The sequence below is a fragment of the Solanum lycopersicum genome, chromosome 1 (genome assembly GCF_036512215.1).
Source record: "Solanum lycopersicum chromosome 1, SLM_r2.1".
NCBI classification, from domain to species: Eukaryota; Viridiplantae; Streptophyta; class Magnoliopsida; order Solanales; family Solanaceae; genus Solanum; species Solanum lycopersicum.
The window spans coordinates 78,333,699-78,351,666 of record NC_090800.1 but is presented as its reverse complement, the minus strand read 5'-3'; the positions used below and the strand labels follow the sequence as shown (position 1 = coordinate 78,351,666).

General features: G+C 34.5%; 1 protein-coding gene across 2 annotated transcripts; it reads left to right on the top strand.

The window, feature by feature from the left end:
• The first annotated feature begins 932 nt into the window (after positions 1-932).
• Positions 933-17,929, top strand: LOC101253829 (alpha-N-acetylglucosaminidase). Of its 2 annotated transcripts, none has more exons than XM_010326385.3 (19): positions 933-1,441; positions 2,204-2,277; positions 2,801-3,012; positions 4,032-4,153; positions 4,806-4,891; positions 5,649-5,743; positions 5,947-6,028; positions 7,111-7,217; positions 9,152-9,182; positions 9,899-10,016; positions 10,938-10,988; positions 12,221-12,330; positions 12,458-12,560; positions 12,749-12,847; positions 13,790-13,900; positions 14,454-14,716; positions 16,399-16,636; positions 17,313-17,391; positions 17,462-17,929. In XM_010326385.3, the coding sequence occupies exons 1-19, from the start codon at positions 1,235-1,237 to the stop codon at positions 17,695-17,697; spliced, it is 2,424 nt and encodes an 807-aa protein (XP_010324687.1). In that variant the 5' UTR covers positions 933-1,234; the 3' UTR covers positions 17,698-17,929. The 2 variants fall into 2 exon arrangements, with proteins under 2 accessions (XP_010324687.1, XP_025887153.1); XM_026031368.2 differs by lacking the exon at positions 933-1,441 and adding an exon at positions 1,554-2,011.
• The last annotated feature ends 39 nt before the right edge of the window (positions 17,930-17,968 follow it).

The window sequence follows — 17,968 nt, the reverse complement described above, 5'->3', positions numbered from 1 at the left end:
TTATGCAAGTTCAAAAGTTATAATTGCTTTCATGTTCAAGCGTGATTTCTTTTTTGAATATGTTAATAAATTTTTGAATTTTCTCCTCAGACATAAATCACTTAAATATTTTTTTTTTCATTACGAAATGCCTTTGTATATATATTCTTATTTTCTTCTTTATTTTCCTTTTAATGTTGATTAAAGAACCAATGATTTATTATTTTGTGAAAATTTCATTCATTAGAGGTTCTTGGGTTATGTAATAATATCAAATAATCAATTTTATATAGGAATTTGCTAATATTTTTTAAGAACCTATTTTTTCATTATTTTTAATATATGAATATTAATAAAAATTATTTATAAATTTAATGTAATTATTATTTATGAACGCCCAAAGCGCAAGCAAATTACCTAGTACAAAAAGAGTTTTTGTACTAACTTTCTCCACTCTCAAATTATTGGGGAGAGAGTTCACGTGATTTACTGAACTTTAATTTTACAACTTCTCTATATATTTTATATTTTTTAGTTGATTTTTATTTGTTTATTTTATAGTTTTAAAATAATAAAATTTGTTATAATATTCATATAAAATTGATATGCAATTTTATAATATCAATAAATAACTAATATAAAAAATAAAATATAAAAAGAAATTTTTTCTCCGATCGTTAAGCATTGTTTCGAAATGTATCATATTTTATTGTATTACGTTTTATTGCATCATATTTTAATGAATACAATATTTAAATAAAATATATTATTTATAATGCCACACATCAATAGTTTGAATAATAAACGTATAAAAAATGAGTTAAACATATAATGAAAATGTAAAATAATAAAAATACAATCACACTCAATCAATATATAAATAAAATGAATATTTTATTATTATCTAATAATAAATTCAAACTATACAACTCAATTAAATTTAAGTGCCAACCATCCAAACAAGGTTTAAAAGATGATGTAACCAAATTTGGAATTCCTATGTCAAAGATAAAGTCAAAGAAGCAGACAACTAAGAACACCAAACAAAATTATCACTTAGTGGCTCTAAATTCTAACTAATTGTTTGTTTAATGTTCAGATTCCCACATTAGTAATCCTTAACCTTAAAAAATCCCAAATGTTGTTACTCAAAAACCTAACAAAGAAATAGACACTATCCACAATTTGGTATTCAAATTAACATAGTATATATGATTAGTAAACTTGTTTTTGAAGCTCCAAATTCCAAGAAAATATGATAAATTTGAAGTCTTGGTTTCTTCTTGCAATTCTTTCTGTGTTCCTATGTACAACATTGGGATCAGATGCAGTAGAGTCTGTACTAAGGCGTTTGGATAGCAAACGGGCGCAATCTGTAGTGCAAGAATCTGCAGCTAAGGGTGTTTTGCAGAGGTTACTTCCGGCCCATTTGCACAGTTTTGAATTTAAGATTGTCTCCAAGGTACTGTACTATTAGCTCCATTGTCTTTTTTTTCCAGTTTTGGGTCTCTATCATTTGGTCTCTTTTTGTTTGGGAATTGGTAATTTATTGTTTCAGTAACTTAAAGTTTACTGCTTTTCTCTGTTCTAATTGATAAATGCTTAAGATTGTTGAGATAATGTCATTTTTGAAGACCTAGTTGACTTTTATGGTTATAAGCTTACAAATGGTGTCAGTATATGTCCTTTGTGTCAACTTCTCATTGTTTCTGTAATAAATATTGGTACCGTGGTGTCCAACTCTAATTCCACGGAATACCTCTCTCACTAACAACTGGTATCAGGTAACTCTTACCTAGCCTTTCTCACTAACAACTGGTATCAGGTAACTCTTACCTAGTAAGGCTAGGGTAGATGAGAAGAAATCACTCTTGTCTTTGCTGGGGTTTGAGCCTGAGACATCATGGTACAGGTTTTGGGAAGAAATTACTGTTGTAACACTTGCTAGTACCATCAGAAATGGTTAATGATGCTTACATAATGGTCATTGTGTATATAAGGATACAATATGTAGATGTTGAATAAAGTGACGGTAAGAGATTGTATTTAAGTGGCTTCCCGTAACTTTTTTCTCCCTAATGATGTTGAATAATCGTCTTGGCTGCTGTAAGTTAGGATCTTCTATATTTGTATATTTTTGTTACTGGCACATTCTTTTGTTGCTGAACTGACTTGTTGCTTGAGTATTTGAAATCTATACGTGACATTTCATATGTAAATGTAGGATCTTTGTGGTGGAAGAAGCTGCTTTCGTATAACAAATTACAAGAGCTCACACAGAAATTCACCTGAAATTTTGTATGTTAAACAAGGATCTTATTATGTTACTTTTTGACGTGTATTTTTGTGAGACTCATTTTGCTTAAAATGTTGTGTTCTTTTTAGTGTAGAAAAAGTTTTGTTTTCCTTTGAGCACACCATGGTGGTTGTATACTCCTAATTTACTTCTTCCAGATGCACATTGTGTAATAAGTTATTGTTTGGTTTAAGTCCTTGGTTCATAATATTGCCAACTTTGCCCCCATACTAGGTGCTGCTGATTTCTGCAAAGGGCAAGTTTCTTGCGAAATTCTTAAAGAGATTAGTTTGTTGATATCAATTAGCACTCTCCGTAATCAAAACGAGCTTTTGAATATGATATATTCAAGTCTTAAGGGTTGACAGTTGATTGCCGTAGCCTCTTTTGGCATCTGTAATCCAGATTTTCTTTTGAAAGTAGAAGACAATATAATATTCCAAATTTTGTTATCCCGTGCAGAGATACAGTTGAAAGAGGCTTAAATTAGATTATGGATCTATTTTTGATTTTTTTCTCTCTTAGAATTCAAGGAACTACAGCTGTTGAAATTGCATCGGGTCTAAACTGGTATTTAAAGTACAAGTGTGGAGCTCATATTTCATGGGACAAGACAGGGGGTGTTCAGTTAGCTTCAGTTCCCAAGCCAGGTGCACTGCCTCTTGTAGAAGCGAAAGGAGTGACTATCCAACGGCCAGTACCATGGAACTACTATCAAAATGTTGTCACATCCAGCTGTAAGCATACAACTCTCTCTCTCTCTCTGCCTCTCCCCCAACGACCTTTTATGCATAAGTCGTTACGCATTATAAAGTGCCGTTACAGACTCACTATCACCAAAATTCTGGTAGTAAGTCTTCTCCCAATACATAAATGATGGAGAACATAATGCAGTATTTGGTTGATTTTTTGAAAGCATGTGAGCATCTGTCTTCTGATATCCAAAGCCTTATGCCACTGCAATTTTCTGTGATTCTGCAAGTGAAGTTGATGTCTTCTTTTGCCTTCTCTTTTCTAGATTAATTTCCTTTCTCTCTTTAGGACTCATTACTTTTCTCATATAATCATAGGATGATGAAACCAAATTCATGATGTTCCTCAATCCTCCCTGGCATACTTGAGCATAATTCAAGACACTTATTATTAGTATGTTAGCGATATGGTGTATGAGGGCTTTCATTAAATATCTTATGCAAAACCAAGGTTCTCTTAGAAAATTCTCTCCTGTGCCTGAACTTATTAAAAAATGATATCCTAACAGCAAAATAGAGAAGACAAACAGATCTATTTGACGATTTGTCATCCCTATCTTTGAAAGTGATATCCTAACAGAAAAATAGAGAAGACAAATAGATCTATTTGATGATTTGTCATCCCTATCTTTTCTAGGCTGTAACGAGTCTTACTCTGTTCATGGACAACTTATCAGGACGTCGTGTCAATGAAGAAAGCAAAGCATTTATAATGCGTGATGGAGATGTAGATACCTTGCGGTTTCAGCCATTTTTGGTGAACTATTCCAGTAGGTTTAAGCTGTTCAGATTGAGTTGAGCTTGGTTGAAAACCATTTTACTTGATAAGTCTACTCTGTTGAATGTTGACATTAGGAGAATCATGTTTTTTTCCACTTATGGATGCTTACCGTTGGTATCTTTTGAGATGCCTCTGGTAAAACAACTTGGCATATTTCTACTTATTGTTATTTTTAAGATGCTGCAAGTGCAACAGCTTAGCATATTTCTACTTCTCCATGCAGATTCATATGTTTGGTGGGATTGGCAAAGATGGGAGAAAGAGATTGATTGGATGGCACTTCAAGGAATCAACTTACCTCTAGCGTTTACGGGACAAGAAGCTATCTGGCAAAAAGTTTTCATGGTAATTTTATAGCATTGGATTTTGTGGGTTCAACTAGTTTAATTTAGACCATGGTTGTTTCCATGGCAGTTCCTGCCTGATATTATACAAGGAAACTTATACAAGCTGTTTGATACCTTTGAGAGAGGGCTGAATTGTGTGTATGTTAGGGGAATCAGTTGTGGTAGTACCATTGCTATAAACCTATAGTTGCTAACCCATGCGTTGTTTTCATATTGCTAATCTTAGCATTTCTGTCTTGAATCTACTTCTATGAAGTAGACCATAACTTGGGCACTATTTCAGATGAAGTTTGTTAATTAAAATGTCTATTCTTTGTGCCGAAGTATTTAAAGTTCAGCTGCCATCAGATCATCAATTTTCTTTTAGATTTACTGAAAATATATACCCTTCATTCTTTTAAGTCTTGACTATTTTATATCTGCTTCGTGTTACCTTCCTAGCTCTTTTACAGTCACTTTGTCCTTGTTTTATGTTCCTACAGATATTATATCTGCTTGATGTTTACCTTGGGTTTCTTAATACTATGTGTGTAAGAGACAAATACCACAGCATTTGATTAGTTATAGCTCATGACAGTCTGATATTGATTTATAAGAAGCTTTGTTAGACACTTATAAGCACTTTCTGTTTCATGTTTGTTGATGGTCAGGATTATAATATTACTACCCAAGAGTTAAATAATTTCTTCGGTGGACCTGCCTTCCTGGCTTGGGCTCGCATGGGAAATCTACACGCGTGAGTGCTATAATCTGTCCCTTTCTTCTAACTTCTCTTTTCAGTGAAGGGCATTTCCAGCCACAACAAATGCTGGGAAGCTGAATATTGTAACAAATATTATCTGGTTCAGGTATCTTGTGAGGCCAGGGTATATAATTTTTAAAGATTATGTGAATTAAATGTCATGCAGAAAATTGACTTTGAGCTTTGGTATGGTGCTCAAAGTTAAAGGGTTTAGTACCTAAGAAATGAGAATACATCATATGTGTTGAGCAGGCCTATTTTAGGCTGCTCCACTACATCTAAGTGAGTTTTGCTTGTCAATAAGATCTATAAAATTCTAATTTTTCTTGTCATCTGATCGATTCATGCAATCCTTGTCATATGATTGGATGGCCAGCAGGTGATAAGCTAGGTCACTGTATCCATCTCCATGCTTTTTTTGCTACCTATTATCCTTTGCCATAGTGTCTTGTCATATTCTTGTCGAGGTAAGATAGACCAGATGGGATGTTTAACCTTCACGAGGTTGTTTATCTTAGCACGATCCCTCATTTTTCACAAAAGACTTTGTATTTCTTAAAGATGAAAGGTGAAAGCATGGATCCTTATCTGCACTCTTACTTGTTCATATAGCAGATGTGACGGAATTCATCCTTATTTGTATTATGTTTCTCTTGGAATCTATGCTTCGAAATTTGCTGTGTGTTCCTCTCCATATCATATTGTGTTTCATTTTCGTTAATTTACTCTCCAAAGCTATATTCCACTGCAGATGGGGTGGGCCTTTATCTCAAAACTGGTTAAATATTCAGTTAGCATTGCAGAAACGGATATTATCTCGGATGCAGGAGTTAGGCATGACCCCAGGTATGACAGTATTTTTGGTTTCAAAGAAATCTTCCAACTATTTTGCCTTTCTTCGTTATGACTGATTTCTGATTAGCAGACCATGGCTTGTTGTAGCCTGGTGTACCAATTAAGTTAAAGGTGTGCTTTACTTCTTCAATACACAATATGCTTACTTACATTTATTTGCTTGTCTTTTTTTTTTCTTCTCTAATATCTTCCAGTTCTTCCGTCATTCTCTGGAAATGTTCCAGCTGCATTGAAAAAGATATTCCCGTCTGCAAATATTACGAGGCTTGGGGACTGGTATGTCAATTTGAAGTGTGCAGTTTTGCTAACTTTAATTCCAGTTTATTGTCTCCCTTAAAAATGTTTCTGTTCCTTTCGTTCCTCTTAGATCGTATTTATTAGAAGTACTAATATACTGTGTCACATATGATAAGCATATTTTGGGTAATATTCTCCACTTCCACCGAATTCATGTGAGACGCTCTGCCATCATAGCATGTGAGATGAGGTGTTGATCCTCATTTTATGCATTTATTGCCTGCCTCTTTTTGATTTTTAGAAGGCACAGGAAACATCACTCTTGTTGCTACTCTTCGCTGAATATTTCTCATTCTTTAACATCCTCGCTGAGCCTCTATATAGTTTGAGATGGAAACTGACATTGCGCATTGGGAGACATCTCTTCCTTCCCTCCTATTTTTGACTAATAAACGTTTTTGTCAGAAAAAATAGAGGATGTCAAATAGGTACAGTGTTTTTTTTTTTAAAGAATGGTAACAAGTAATAGAAAATCTTTGGGGAGAACTATTTCTAACTTTCTCTTTGGATACGGTTGACCACATCTCCATCTTGCTGGTCCTTTTCATAACATTGTCTTCTCTTGTTTTTGTTTTGAGAATATATTTCTAAATCTCTTTCTTTCCCGGCGCTTCACTCTCCATGAGAAATTATAGAACTTCTATTCAACATGGTTCTAACTAAGTTTGATTTCTGTGATGTGTGCTAGATGATAAGCTTATGACAGCTAGTGAGATGTGCCATTTTTAGTTTGTTTCTTCTGTACTCTAAATTTCTGACCGACTTCTCTTCTATAATCTAAAAACAAACAAAAGGTTTCCTATTTTAAATTCGTATAGAGCAATCTATGAATTCGGATGAACTTTTTTTTTTTGTTGAGGAGGTTTCAAGGACTCACTTTTGTTAAGTGACGATGAACCTTTTGTTTCTAAAAGTAAAAATTCTGTCCCTGATAATTATAATCTTTCTATGTTTCTAAATTGCTCCCTTATAAGTACATCGAACTTGGCTGGAAAACATTCATTGTCAGATACTGGGAAGATTTGATCTTTTTAACATGATGGAGTTTATACTTTTCTTAGGAACACTGTTAGTGGTGACTCTCGATGGTGTTGTACTTTTCTCCTATCTCCTTCCGATCCCTTATTTATCGAAATTGGAGAGGCATTTATCCAGAAACAGATTAAGGGTAAGCTATACTTCTGCTTTCAGTTGAATGATTTCAGGATTCTCCTTTAATGAACGGAACATTAACAAAAGTTGTTTGGACTTGAAAAATGTAAAAGGATTCTAAACTTTTGTGGAACTTCGTAACCTCTTTTATTCTTGTTCTGTTGCTTTATCTTTATCCGTTTGATCATAGAACATTAAGGAGCCAAAGATTTTTAACACATTACACTTATCTGTTTCCAATTCTATGTTAAATGAACTAATGGAAAGAAAAAGAAAATACAAAAAAGTTACATGCCACTACACTTCATTGGCAAAACCAATGAGTTCTCCACAACTCTATACCTCTAAAATCTTGTCCAGAAGTCTAATGCCAGTATGAAGAGATGAACCTGCACCAACTTAGGGGATCCTCTCTGTGTCCACATTGTCACAAACAAACTTAAAATATCCTGATAAATTTGCACAAATTCGAAAGAACGATTGCTTTAGTTATTGACATACTTTTCCCTTCCTTGTACATTTAGAAACAGAAATATGATGAAGCTTAGAGAAAAGCAAAACTCACATACTTGACAAGCACATGGCTGAGCACTTCCCTAGGAAAGAGATAAATGGCCAGCACTTGAATCTGCACTTCTCTAGCAAGATCAACTTGTTTCACCCTGACTACATATCTTTTGGGACTTCCCCGGGAATTAAAACCCTATAATTTATGTTGGATCCGTGCTATTCTACTTCTGAAGTTGTATTCTGTCCATCTGTTTTAATTCTTTTTTGGGAGCATGGGTTTGTTCCTACAGAGGATCTTTGTATTAGGTATTTACATGTTTGCTGGAATCTACTAGTCGTATAACATGAGTCCAGTTTTCAGCAATTTCCGCATCTGTACCCTCAGTCCGAAATTGGATGGTATGCTTGTATTTGTGCCTTTAAAATATTTAGTACTAATGGTTTAACAATTAGCACTTGTATCAGTCATGCCCTAATGAATGCTTATATCAATGTGGATCAGTCTTCTTTTTCTATTTGCTTTTTTAAGTGTAATTATTTCCTTAAAATCCTTGAGCAACCATGAGCGGAGCAACACACCTAATATGAATTTCATTGTATGGTTTTAATAAGTTTTGCACTTAAGTTAAATCTAGATAACATGGTAAGGAAGGGAAAGCTCATAGAGTGCTTGATGCATTTTCTACAGATACCTCTTAAAGAAGAAAAAGCATCTTGGCAATAAATATCAGAAAGTTGATGAGTGTGGTGGTCCTGCCAATAATCGATATACCATTAGACTTCTATGATGACTTCAATTGAGCTAAAAATACTTAAAATATTGTTGTTTTTGTTGATAGTATGTGCTAGAGGTTGCTAGTTTTTTCTATCATGTAGTGTGAATATTGTAAAAATAGGACTATGACTTAAGCCTCCCCAAATGAAAAGAAGCTCAGAATAACATCTGCTCCACTTGGTGCCTCCTTTCACTAGAAGAAGAAAAGATAAGAAGAATATCAGTGATTTAATTCCAACCCCTCAAGTAGTACGACTTTCAACATCAAATTCTTCTCTCTCTCTCCCTCTTCCTCTCCCAGTGCCTATATTTTAGTCCAACTGCAGTATAAGGTGCTTTAATGGAAAATTACTTGTTTGACCTCAATTCATGCTGAGGAAGAAGGCAAAGCACATATCTAGTGGATCTAGTTTCATAATGATGATCATATTTGTGGGGGTGGGGCTGTGATGCGACTTCCCAATTTCAGTGATGTAGCCATATGGTTGGTTATAGTTCATGAATCATCGTTGATATTGTTTATTTGGCAAGTTGATGCAGGGTCAACTTCCTCGCCTTGTCTTTGATAAAAATAGAGTAACTGTTTTGCAGCCTTAATAGGATATTTGCTGTCATTTGATCTCAACTGACTCTTTTGTGATTCATGTTTTGTATGTTCACTGCAGAATACGGACACATCACTGATATCTACAACTGGTAGTCCATCATCCCATTAAACTACTTCTTCTAGCCTAATTAAGTGCATTGAATTCACAAGCAATTTCAAGTTTTTTCACTTTGATCTACTCTATTAAAAAAAAATTCTTCTTTCACTTTGATCTGGTTTACTATTCATGTTTTAGGGTTTCTTTCTTTTCAAGCCTGAAAGGGTTGTTTTTTTTGCTCCTTATCTTTTGTATGTTGTTGCCTAACAGTGACTCTATTGATTGAACTGAAATTCAGTTAATGACATTAGGAGAGATATGAGGCTATAAAGATTTATAATTTATATCTTAAAGCTAAATAAAAAATTAGATTTAACTGAAAGACAATGTCCTACTTGTTCATTATTCCCTTAAATGTACAATCATCACCTTGCAGCCTGTAAGTACTAGTCATAATATACTCTTTTTTCTTGAAGTGTCTCTTCTCCTATATGATCCATGTAAGATTGGAGAGTCAGAACACTTTTTGATCAGAACATTTAAGGGTGGAACTTGTAACAGGGTCTTGCAAACTAAGTCAAGAACTTCTTGATCTTGACAATTAATGCCCTGCGTAGGGATCTTATCTGGCTGTTTTAGGTCATCAAATTTAGAATTCTTTTAACTTCCACTCAAGGTTTATTCTTAGTGCCTAAAACAGGGAATTAAAAGTTCCATATCAATTTTTGGTTTATGATTCATAATCTGATAAGTTGCATGTTTATACAGTGATACTTTCAATGAGAACACTCCACCTACTGATGATCCAACATATATTTCATCTCTCGGATCTGCTGTGTTCAAAGCAATGTCAAAAGCAAATAGCAATGCAGTGTGGTTGATGCAAGTATACTTCTTACTCTTACCACTAATACTCTTACTTGGCTACTGATTTGTTTAATGATAGCATAACTTGAGCTCTATTATGCTCTGTTGTAAATTTTGACATCTTAAAACAAGTAATGTAGAGATATTTTTTGGAAGTAAATAACATAAGAAATGTGAGCTCAATTCCTCTGTTTTTATTTTATAAGAAGAGAATTATGGTAAAAGCTTTAGTAAAATGTTGTAAACAGCCTGGCCATTACTCTGTCAAAAAGAAGAAAAAAGCAAACTTAAGAAATGGGGATTTAGGGTGTGTCTGTGGTGGTGTTAGAGCGGTAAGATAAGCGAATTGGCTACCAATGGGTGGGATCAATCAGTTGTGAACAAATATATTTTACGCTCGAGTTTATTAACCTAAGTTTTACATTGATTCAAACAGATACGAAAAAGACTGTTTAAGTTGTCAAACAAAAGAACCCCTCATGAGGTGAAACTACTTGTCTGGAAAGAAAAACCCCTAGTCAATGGAATCCACTTTCTGTTTTTTCAAATGGTCTTTGTATATGTTTTTACCAGAAGATGGAAAACCTCTGAAGCTCAATGGCTCGTTCTGTTATTACTTCAACAATATATGATTATGCATGTGAATCTTGGATCCTGGTGGCTTAGAGTGAAAGTTGAATCAGTAACTGGATCTTTCTTTCATCACTTTTTAGCAATTCACAAATGAAGTAGTATGTCATTAGGTTTGGATCTTGTGGTGAATGAAGTTCATTTGTCATTGACTCCATTTACTTAGTATTGGTATTTGTATAAAGATATGCCTTGAGACAAAATTTTCTTGTGATTGGCCTCTTTGCTCAGCGTACATTAAAGTTTAGTTTTGTACTTCTACATTGCTGCATGATCATGAACAAACTTCTATTTGATTGACAATATGCAGGGTTGGTTATTTTATTCTGACTCCAAATACTGGAAGCCACCACAGATGGAGGTACAATTTAGTAGATGAAGTAATCTTATTTCATTATATGACATGATCAGACTGCCATGTCACTTTGTACTTTAGTATATCATTTATTGCTTCATATTTTTTATGTGTTGTGTTGTACTATTTTTAGAATGTTATCAAATTCTAAAGTTTTTTTTATCAGTAAAATGCTTGTATATTGTCACACATTTGACAAATATCATATGTATTGAATTTGACACTCATCAATAAGTTTGTCTTGTATTCTGATTAACCAGTCATCAATACATCTTTTCACTTCTCTTATTTTCTTATAGTATCAGTCGCTGTGATTTTGGTTGAGACCCAGATAGCTTCTGGTTTGTGCTTACTGAGTAGCAATCTTATGTAGTCTGCATGGGCAACATTTATCTTTCTTTTCATAATCTTATAATATTCTTCTTATTTGTTTCTGGCGATTGTTCCGGAGGCACTACTCCTTATTTCTGGTGACTAGTCTATGCACCGTCCCTATTCGGGGCGATCATTTCGGGACCTCTTCTATGGTAATTTTTTTGCGGGTTTCCTATGGTTGTTTCGGCGTCATTGCACCGCTTTCAGGTGATCGCGAGTATTTTTGTTGACCAATCTGGTGGTGCCACACCTTTTTTCTTTGGTTACCATTGATGTCTAAACTGCCTTTTGCGCTCACTACTCTGATCACTCTCCTGTGTACTTATCCTTCGAGTTTCGGTGATCAAAACTTCTCCATTAAGATTCCTTTGACCTTAACTTTTATGGCGCCTTTCTTGCAAAATTTTCTGATAGTTGTCCTGGCATACTATTATGTGATTATTTTACTGTTCTATGTTAACAAAATAAGTTCATTCAAGTTGGTGTTCCCACATTTCAGTTTGAGGCTGCTTGTTAGAGTTTAAATGTTGTTAGAATGTTAGGTTTAGTTTTTAAGTTGCACAGTATCCCATAGACAGTGTTTGACACGTATACATATAAGTGTCTTGTTTTCATCAATATATTTCTTCTCTTAATTCTTCACAACTTACTACACAGAAAAGTTTTACTAAATGGCGCTTGCTATTTCACTACCCAAATTCCCTTTTCTGCTTCTGCTTTATACATATATTCACTTAAAAACTGAGTGAGATGAACCAGGAGAAAATTAGAACAAAGGATCTCTGACTTGAAGTACATGCGAGTGTGTGGTTCTTACTTTTCTTGTTCTTCTTACTTAATTTTACTCTTTTGCTCTCAAACAGGCACTTTTACATTCTGTTCCACGTGGGAAGATGATAGTTCTTGATCTATTTGCTGATGTTAAACCAATATGGAAATCATCCTCTCAATTCTATGGCACTCCTTATATCTGGTAATCAGAGGGTTCTATGTAGAAACAACTCTGTATGATTTGGTTCCTAAATATGTTGTTTCACGTATCATCGAAGCTTGAATATCAATCAATTCTTTTTCTAATGTTACTCTAACAAAACATAAAGGTGTATGCTGCACAACTTTGGAGGCAACATTGAAATGTATGGAGTGTTAGATGCAGTGGCTTCTGGTCCTATTGATGCCCGCACAAGTGAGAACTCAACAATGGTAAAATCTCTTATCATTTCATTAAAAATATTTTGTTATTTGTTTCTTTCTAAAGGTATTATTTAGAACCTCAGACCTTTTTATGATTCTGTATCCTCATGAACAGTTGCATACGTTTTTAATCCATTTCCTTGAATTTGTCAAATGTCCATTACTCTTTTCTTTGCTTGCTGGATACTCTTTGGCAGGTTGGTGTTGGAATGTGCATGGAAGGAATAGAACACAATCCAGTTGTCTATGAGCTGATGCCCGAAATGGCATTTAGAGGGGGTAATTTTCAACTTCAGGTAACAATCTTGTGTCAATTAGAAATCATGAGGATTCATGATAATTATCACCACAGAAAATTTTTGCTCATTTTTCTGTAAGAGCCTTTTTTATTCAATCTCCCTTTCTGTTTTAACTTATATGCCTTCTAAGCTCGTTATACAACAAAACTGTTGCATAATGCTATACTTTTGACTTAAGAATTCAGAACTTTAAAACCTATAGAACTGAATCAACTTTCAGCCAAGAACCCTTTGTGTCTTGGTTTTGCTTTATTCTTCTGCTTTTGTCAATTTCTCCTGTGATCTTTTGAAATTTTACTCTAAAATAATTCGAAACTTATGAAAATATGTTGATTTGGATCAAAGGTGATTTTTATCTCGAACTATATGCTTGACACAAAAACAGTAGCAGTGCCTTGAGGATGAGGTTTGAGCTGATTGGCCTCTATTGTGTGCATATCAATTTTTTTTATCAAAAAACTCATCTTTGTGCAGTATTTTTTCCTATGCAAATGCAGGAATTGGAATTACTGAGCTTAATAATCTTTGATGAGTTCCCCTGACCTTTTTGGACATATTTCATTGAATCCCTTTATATAAAGCTGGTATTTGGTGCATGTTAAAAGGTGTCATATAATTCAGTAGTTGTTTGCTGTTTTACTGAAAACTGATTCATGTTACTGTAAGTTCCTTTGATACTTGCTGTGCTCCATATCAATCAATTTTGTAGGCTAGTTTTTAAGAAAACCAAAAGTCTCCAAATGTCATTTAATCTGATGAGTATGTGCATTTTTATCACTGATTCTTGAATACACTGCCAATATACCATTACTTATGTCATATTATTATGCTATCTTTGAAGCTCATATTCACTGGTCTCACCTGTGTTTAAATCTCCTAAAACCGAAATTTATTCTTAGCACCGATCCTCACATCAGATTTTATTTGTTTCGCTGCTAGGGATGGTTGAAATCCTATTCTCGTAGACGTTATGGTAAAGTGAATGATCAAATTGAAGCTGCTTGGGAGATCCTTTATCATACAATCTACAACTGTACTGATGGAATAGCTGTAAGTTATTCATAATTGTTTGTTCTTAAACATCTAATCCTACATCTTGTGATTCTAAGGAGAATGGATTGCTAATCATTTCTTGCATATGAGGACATGTAATATTCTGGAGCTTCTGATGTATATATGCTGGATTAGTTCTGTTAGGGAGTCATCAGTCTAAGATAGCATGTCTGTTTAGGTTGAAGTGATAACTAGTTAATATCTTTCTAGCTAAAATTATGATGCAATTAGCTGCTCATTGCATCTCTCAGCATCTAATTAGTGAAAGCTATACGAATATCCAGAACTAATTTCTTTCTTCAACTGAAAATGCATATCGTGCACATTGGAAATCCTTCACAAATTTCTTTCCTCGTATGTATGTTTGCTTATCAAAATCATGTTCAGTTATCATAACCTATTCAGGAGAAAAGAGAGAAATCTTATATTAAAGCCATGATCTGAAAGAAAATTCTTCGATGCACTAAATGTCTACATCCCTGTTTTCATGATTTGTCACTAGCATTTGTTTCTATCCCTCACCCTGGCCTCTTCCTTGTGCAATTTTTAGTTTCACAACACGGACTACATTGTGAAATTCCCTGACTGGGATCCCTCAGGGAAGACAGAAACTGGTATCTCGGGGACTGATATGTCCAATCAGAACGGGATGCAACAACTTGCAGGATTCCAGTGGAATAGACGGTTCCTTTTCTCTGAAAAAAGCTCCAGTCTACCAAAGCCTCACCTATGGTATTCTACTGAGGATGTCATCAAGGCATTAAAGCTATTCCTTGATGCAGGAAAAGAACTTTCGGGAAGCCTCACATATAGGTAAAGGCTTATTCTGACTTCCACAAGTGATGAAAAATGACACGTGATCCTTTTTATTTGCAGGCACATATAAAGTATATCCAACTATTCATTCTAATTCTTAAAAAGGGGAGTGAACTAAAATTTCCAAGAAATCTTTGCATCTGTACCAATAATGTTGATCCAAATTTCTCAGTTTGGAAGCCTAAAGAATTGCATTAGTGCTTTATTATGCATAAGAAGACTCTACTATTGTATAAATATAATCCAGATTAGACATGTTATATTAGTTAGAAAATATAGAAGAGAAAAGCAACATACCAAAAAAAGTTGTTCTTTCCTTCCCCCAATCTATGTCAGGATACTGTAAAATGTAGTATCGAATGAACAAAACTAGAGCCACTTACATAATTAGCAACTTCAAAAGTCTCAGAGCACCCAATAAAGCCTAGTGTTGTACAATGGTGACATTAGTGCCTGGAGAATTGCAAATCCGAGTAGCTACTTCTGAGCAAGAAGCCCTGACTCATATAAGTGGCTTCTATGCCTTTCATGGCAGAGCAGCTTACCAGATGTCCCTTATATTGTACAGAATCCCATAATGCATGAAAAATATTCATTTTTGGGCTCAACCGATGGCTTCAACAAACTTTCACAGGCAAGCTGCTTGATGTTCTGCATCTGCAGGCTTTACCTTTACCTTTTGTCAACATGAGCTTCACCTCTCCCATTTCCTTCTCCAATGCATCTTCAGATGAACCAATATTTCTAACAACAAGTCTGTAATTTTTAATAGAAAGCGTCTGAGCAGTTTAATGGCTTTCTGTCAACAATTACCTCATAATTTTAGCAGCTTCTTTTTTATGATACGAATTGTCAAATTGAACCTGTTATTTAGATAATTCCTTTGTTGTTTTTTCCATTCCCTTTGAATATTAAAAATATTTTCAACTAAAAACCAGCTATTGGTTAAGCAACTTTTATGAGGAGCTGCTTTTTCCTAATGATCCTGTATACTAGTAATTATTTTTTATAAAGGTATGCTGTAACAATTTCAATAGCAGTACTGTTTAAGAAAAAGAAATTCAAATTGCTTCTGAAGACCTTTACTTCTACTTCCGAATCCATTTTCCTTCAAGTATAATAGAACCCCAACTTTGACCTTAATAGTTGTGCCTAAGCTTGTGACCTCTAAATTGGGAGGAAGATATTGCACCCAACAGTGTCAATGAAGTGGGTTGGGAATCATGAGGCCTCAAGTTTAAATCCTAGCATAGGCAAAAAAAATATACAATAGAACACTAGGTGATTTCTTCCTATCAGACCAAGCCTTGTAGGAGAGAATCACCAAGCACTTGTGAGTTGTGGTGATGGGAGATAGCAGGTACCCCGTGGAATTAGTCAAGGTGTGTGCAAGACGGCTCGGATACCACAATAATAAAAATACTGGGAGAAAGGGAGTATAATATCTTAATAAGAAATTAATGGTGATGTACTGTTTCATAAACTATATAATACTCTCGAAGAAACTTAATGGTGATGTAGCTATTATAAATAAGAAACATCAAAATGCTGTAACAAAAAAGAAAGGCATTGCGAGGATTTTCAACACCATAGGAGATATGTATTATTCTTCTCATGTGCATAACGAAAATGATTGTAAATGTGAGAATCACCTCTACTTGGGTATTTGGTTTCAACAGATATGATTTGGTGGATTTAACCAGACAATCACTTTCCAAGCTTGCAAACCAGGTTTACTTGGATGCAATATCTGCTTTCCACCATGAGGATGTTAAAGCATTGAGTCTGCATAGTCAGAAATTCCTTCAACTTATCAAGGACATTGACAAGCTTCTAGCAGCTGATGATAATTTTCTACTTGGAACGTGGCTGGAGAGTGCCAAAAACTTGGCTATGAATTCTGATGAAATGAAGCAGGTGAGAACAGCTAAAATGAAGATATCTTATATTTTCTGTCAATTTGAGTTGCTTGATTTAACAGGAAAAGGAAAACAAGAGTGGAAGTTCTTAAATTAAATTTGCTACTGATTCAAATATACCTTGTGTTTTTTAGACTGATAGATAAACAGAAGAATCAACCAAGTGAAATTAATAGCTTCAATGAGCTTTTTCTCCGTCTGCAGGCCATAGACTTTGTATGTTATCGAGTTTTTCTAGTTTGGGACTTTTGTGGTGAACCCCAGACCACAACTTTTGGCATTAAGTTATCCCCTCATTGACTCACGTTACAAAGCTGTATTCTTTTATCAGAAATCCTATGAGTAGCCCCCTTCGATTGGACCAACCCCATCACTCACCCCATGGAAAAGCTTGCTCTGACAAACACCCTTCCATAACCATTAGAGACCAGCTTCTTTTGTTATTTTCCAACTTATGGAAATGACATGGATAGTAGTAGGAAAATTGCAAGATGCAACATAAGGCAATCCTTCTTCCAGTTAAAAAGATTCTCTTTTATTATTTATTCAGCTTACACTAAGCTTTGAACAAAATGTCATCATCTGATGAGGTTCTGTCTGCTGACTTCTTGGAGATTAATAATGTGACAAGTTCTTCATTACTGTTTCCTAATCCTTTGGCATTTTCTTTTTAGTATGAGTGGAACGCAAGGACACAAATAACAATGTGGTATGACAACGGAAAGTACAATCAGAGTAAACTTCATGATTATGGTAAGCTTCATTTTTACGTCATATCATAAATATAGTTAAGAATTTTGATCTTTTACTTGTCTTCAATCAGCAAACAAGTTTTGGAGTGGCTTATTAGAAGCATACTATCTTCCACGAGCATCGATGTATTTCAAGCTTCTGTCCAGAAGCTTGGAAGAAAAAGTGGACTTCAATTTGTTGGAATGGAGAAAGGAGTGGATAGCATATTCAAATAAGTGGCAAGAAAGTAAAGAGCTTTACCCTGTGAAGGCTAAAGGAGACGCCCTTGCTATTGCTACCGTTCTATATGAAAAATATTTCAGTTGAGATGAGATTTATCCATTTCTGGAGTCAAACATGAACAGAAATGGAAAACTTTTTCATGATTGTACAATAATAAAGTTGGTTTTATTTTTGTTTCATCTCTCAGTGGATGGTGTGTTTGATAGAATGTGTTGTTGGCTGTGACAAAAGTTGATTAATCTGGTTGTAATCTACTAGTTTCACAGCAGGAGGTTGCATGCCTCTCAAAGGAAATATTCTCCCCTTCTACTTTAAACTCATGAGTTGATTGAAGTGCATACAAGTGTTATACACC

Coding starts and splice junctions, on each gene's coding strand:
- LOC101253829 (XM_010326385.3), top strand. CDS start 1,235: ATGATAAATTTGAAGTCTTGGTTTCTTCTTGCAATTCTTTCTGTGTTC. Junction 4,892..5,648: donor CGCATGGGAAATCTACACGC/GTGAGTGCTATA, acceptor ATTCCACTGCAG/ATGGGGTGGGCCTTTATCTC. Junction 14,717..16,398: donor TCGGGAAGCCTCACATATAG/GTAAAGGCTTAT, acceptor TGGTTTCAACAG/ATATGATTTGGTGGATTTAA.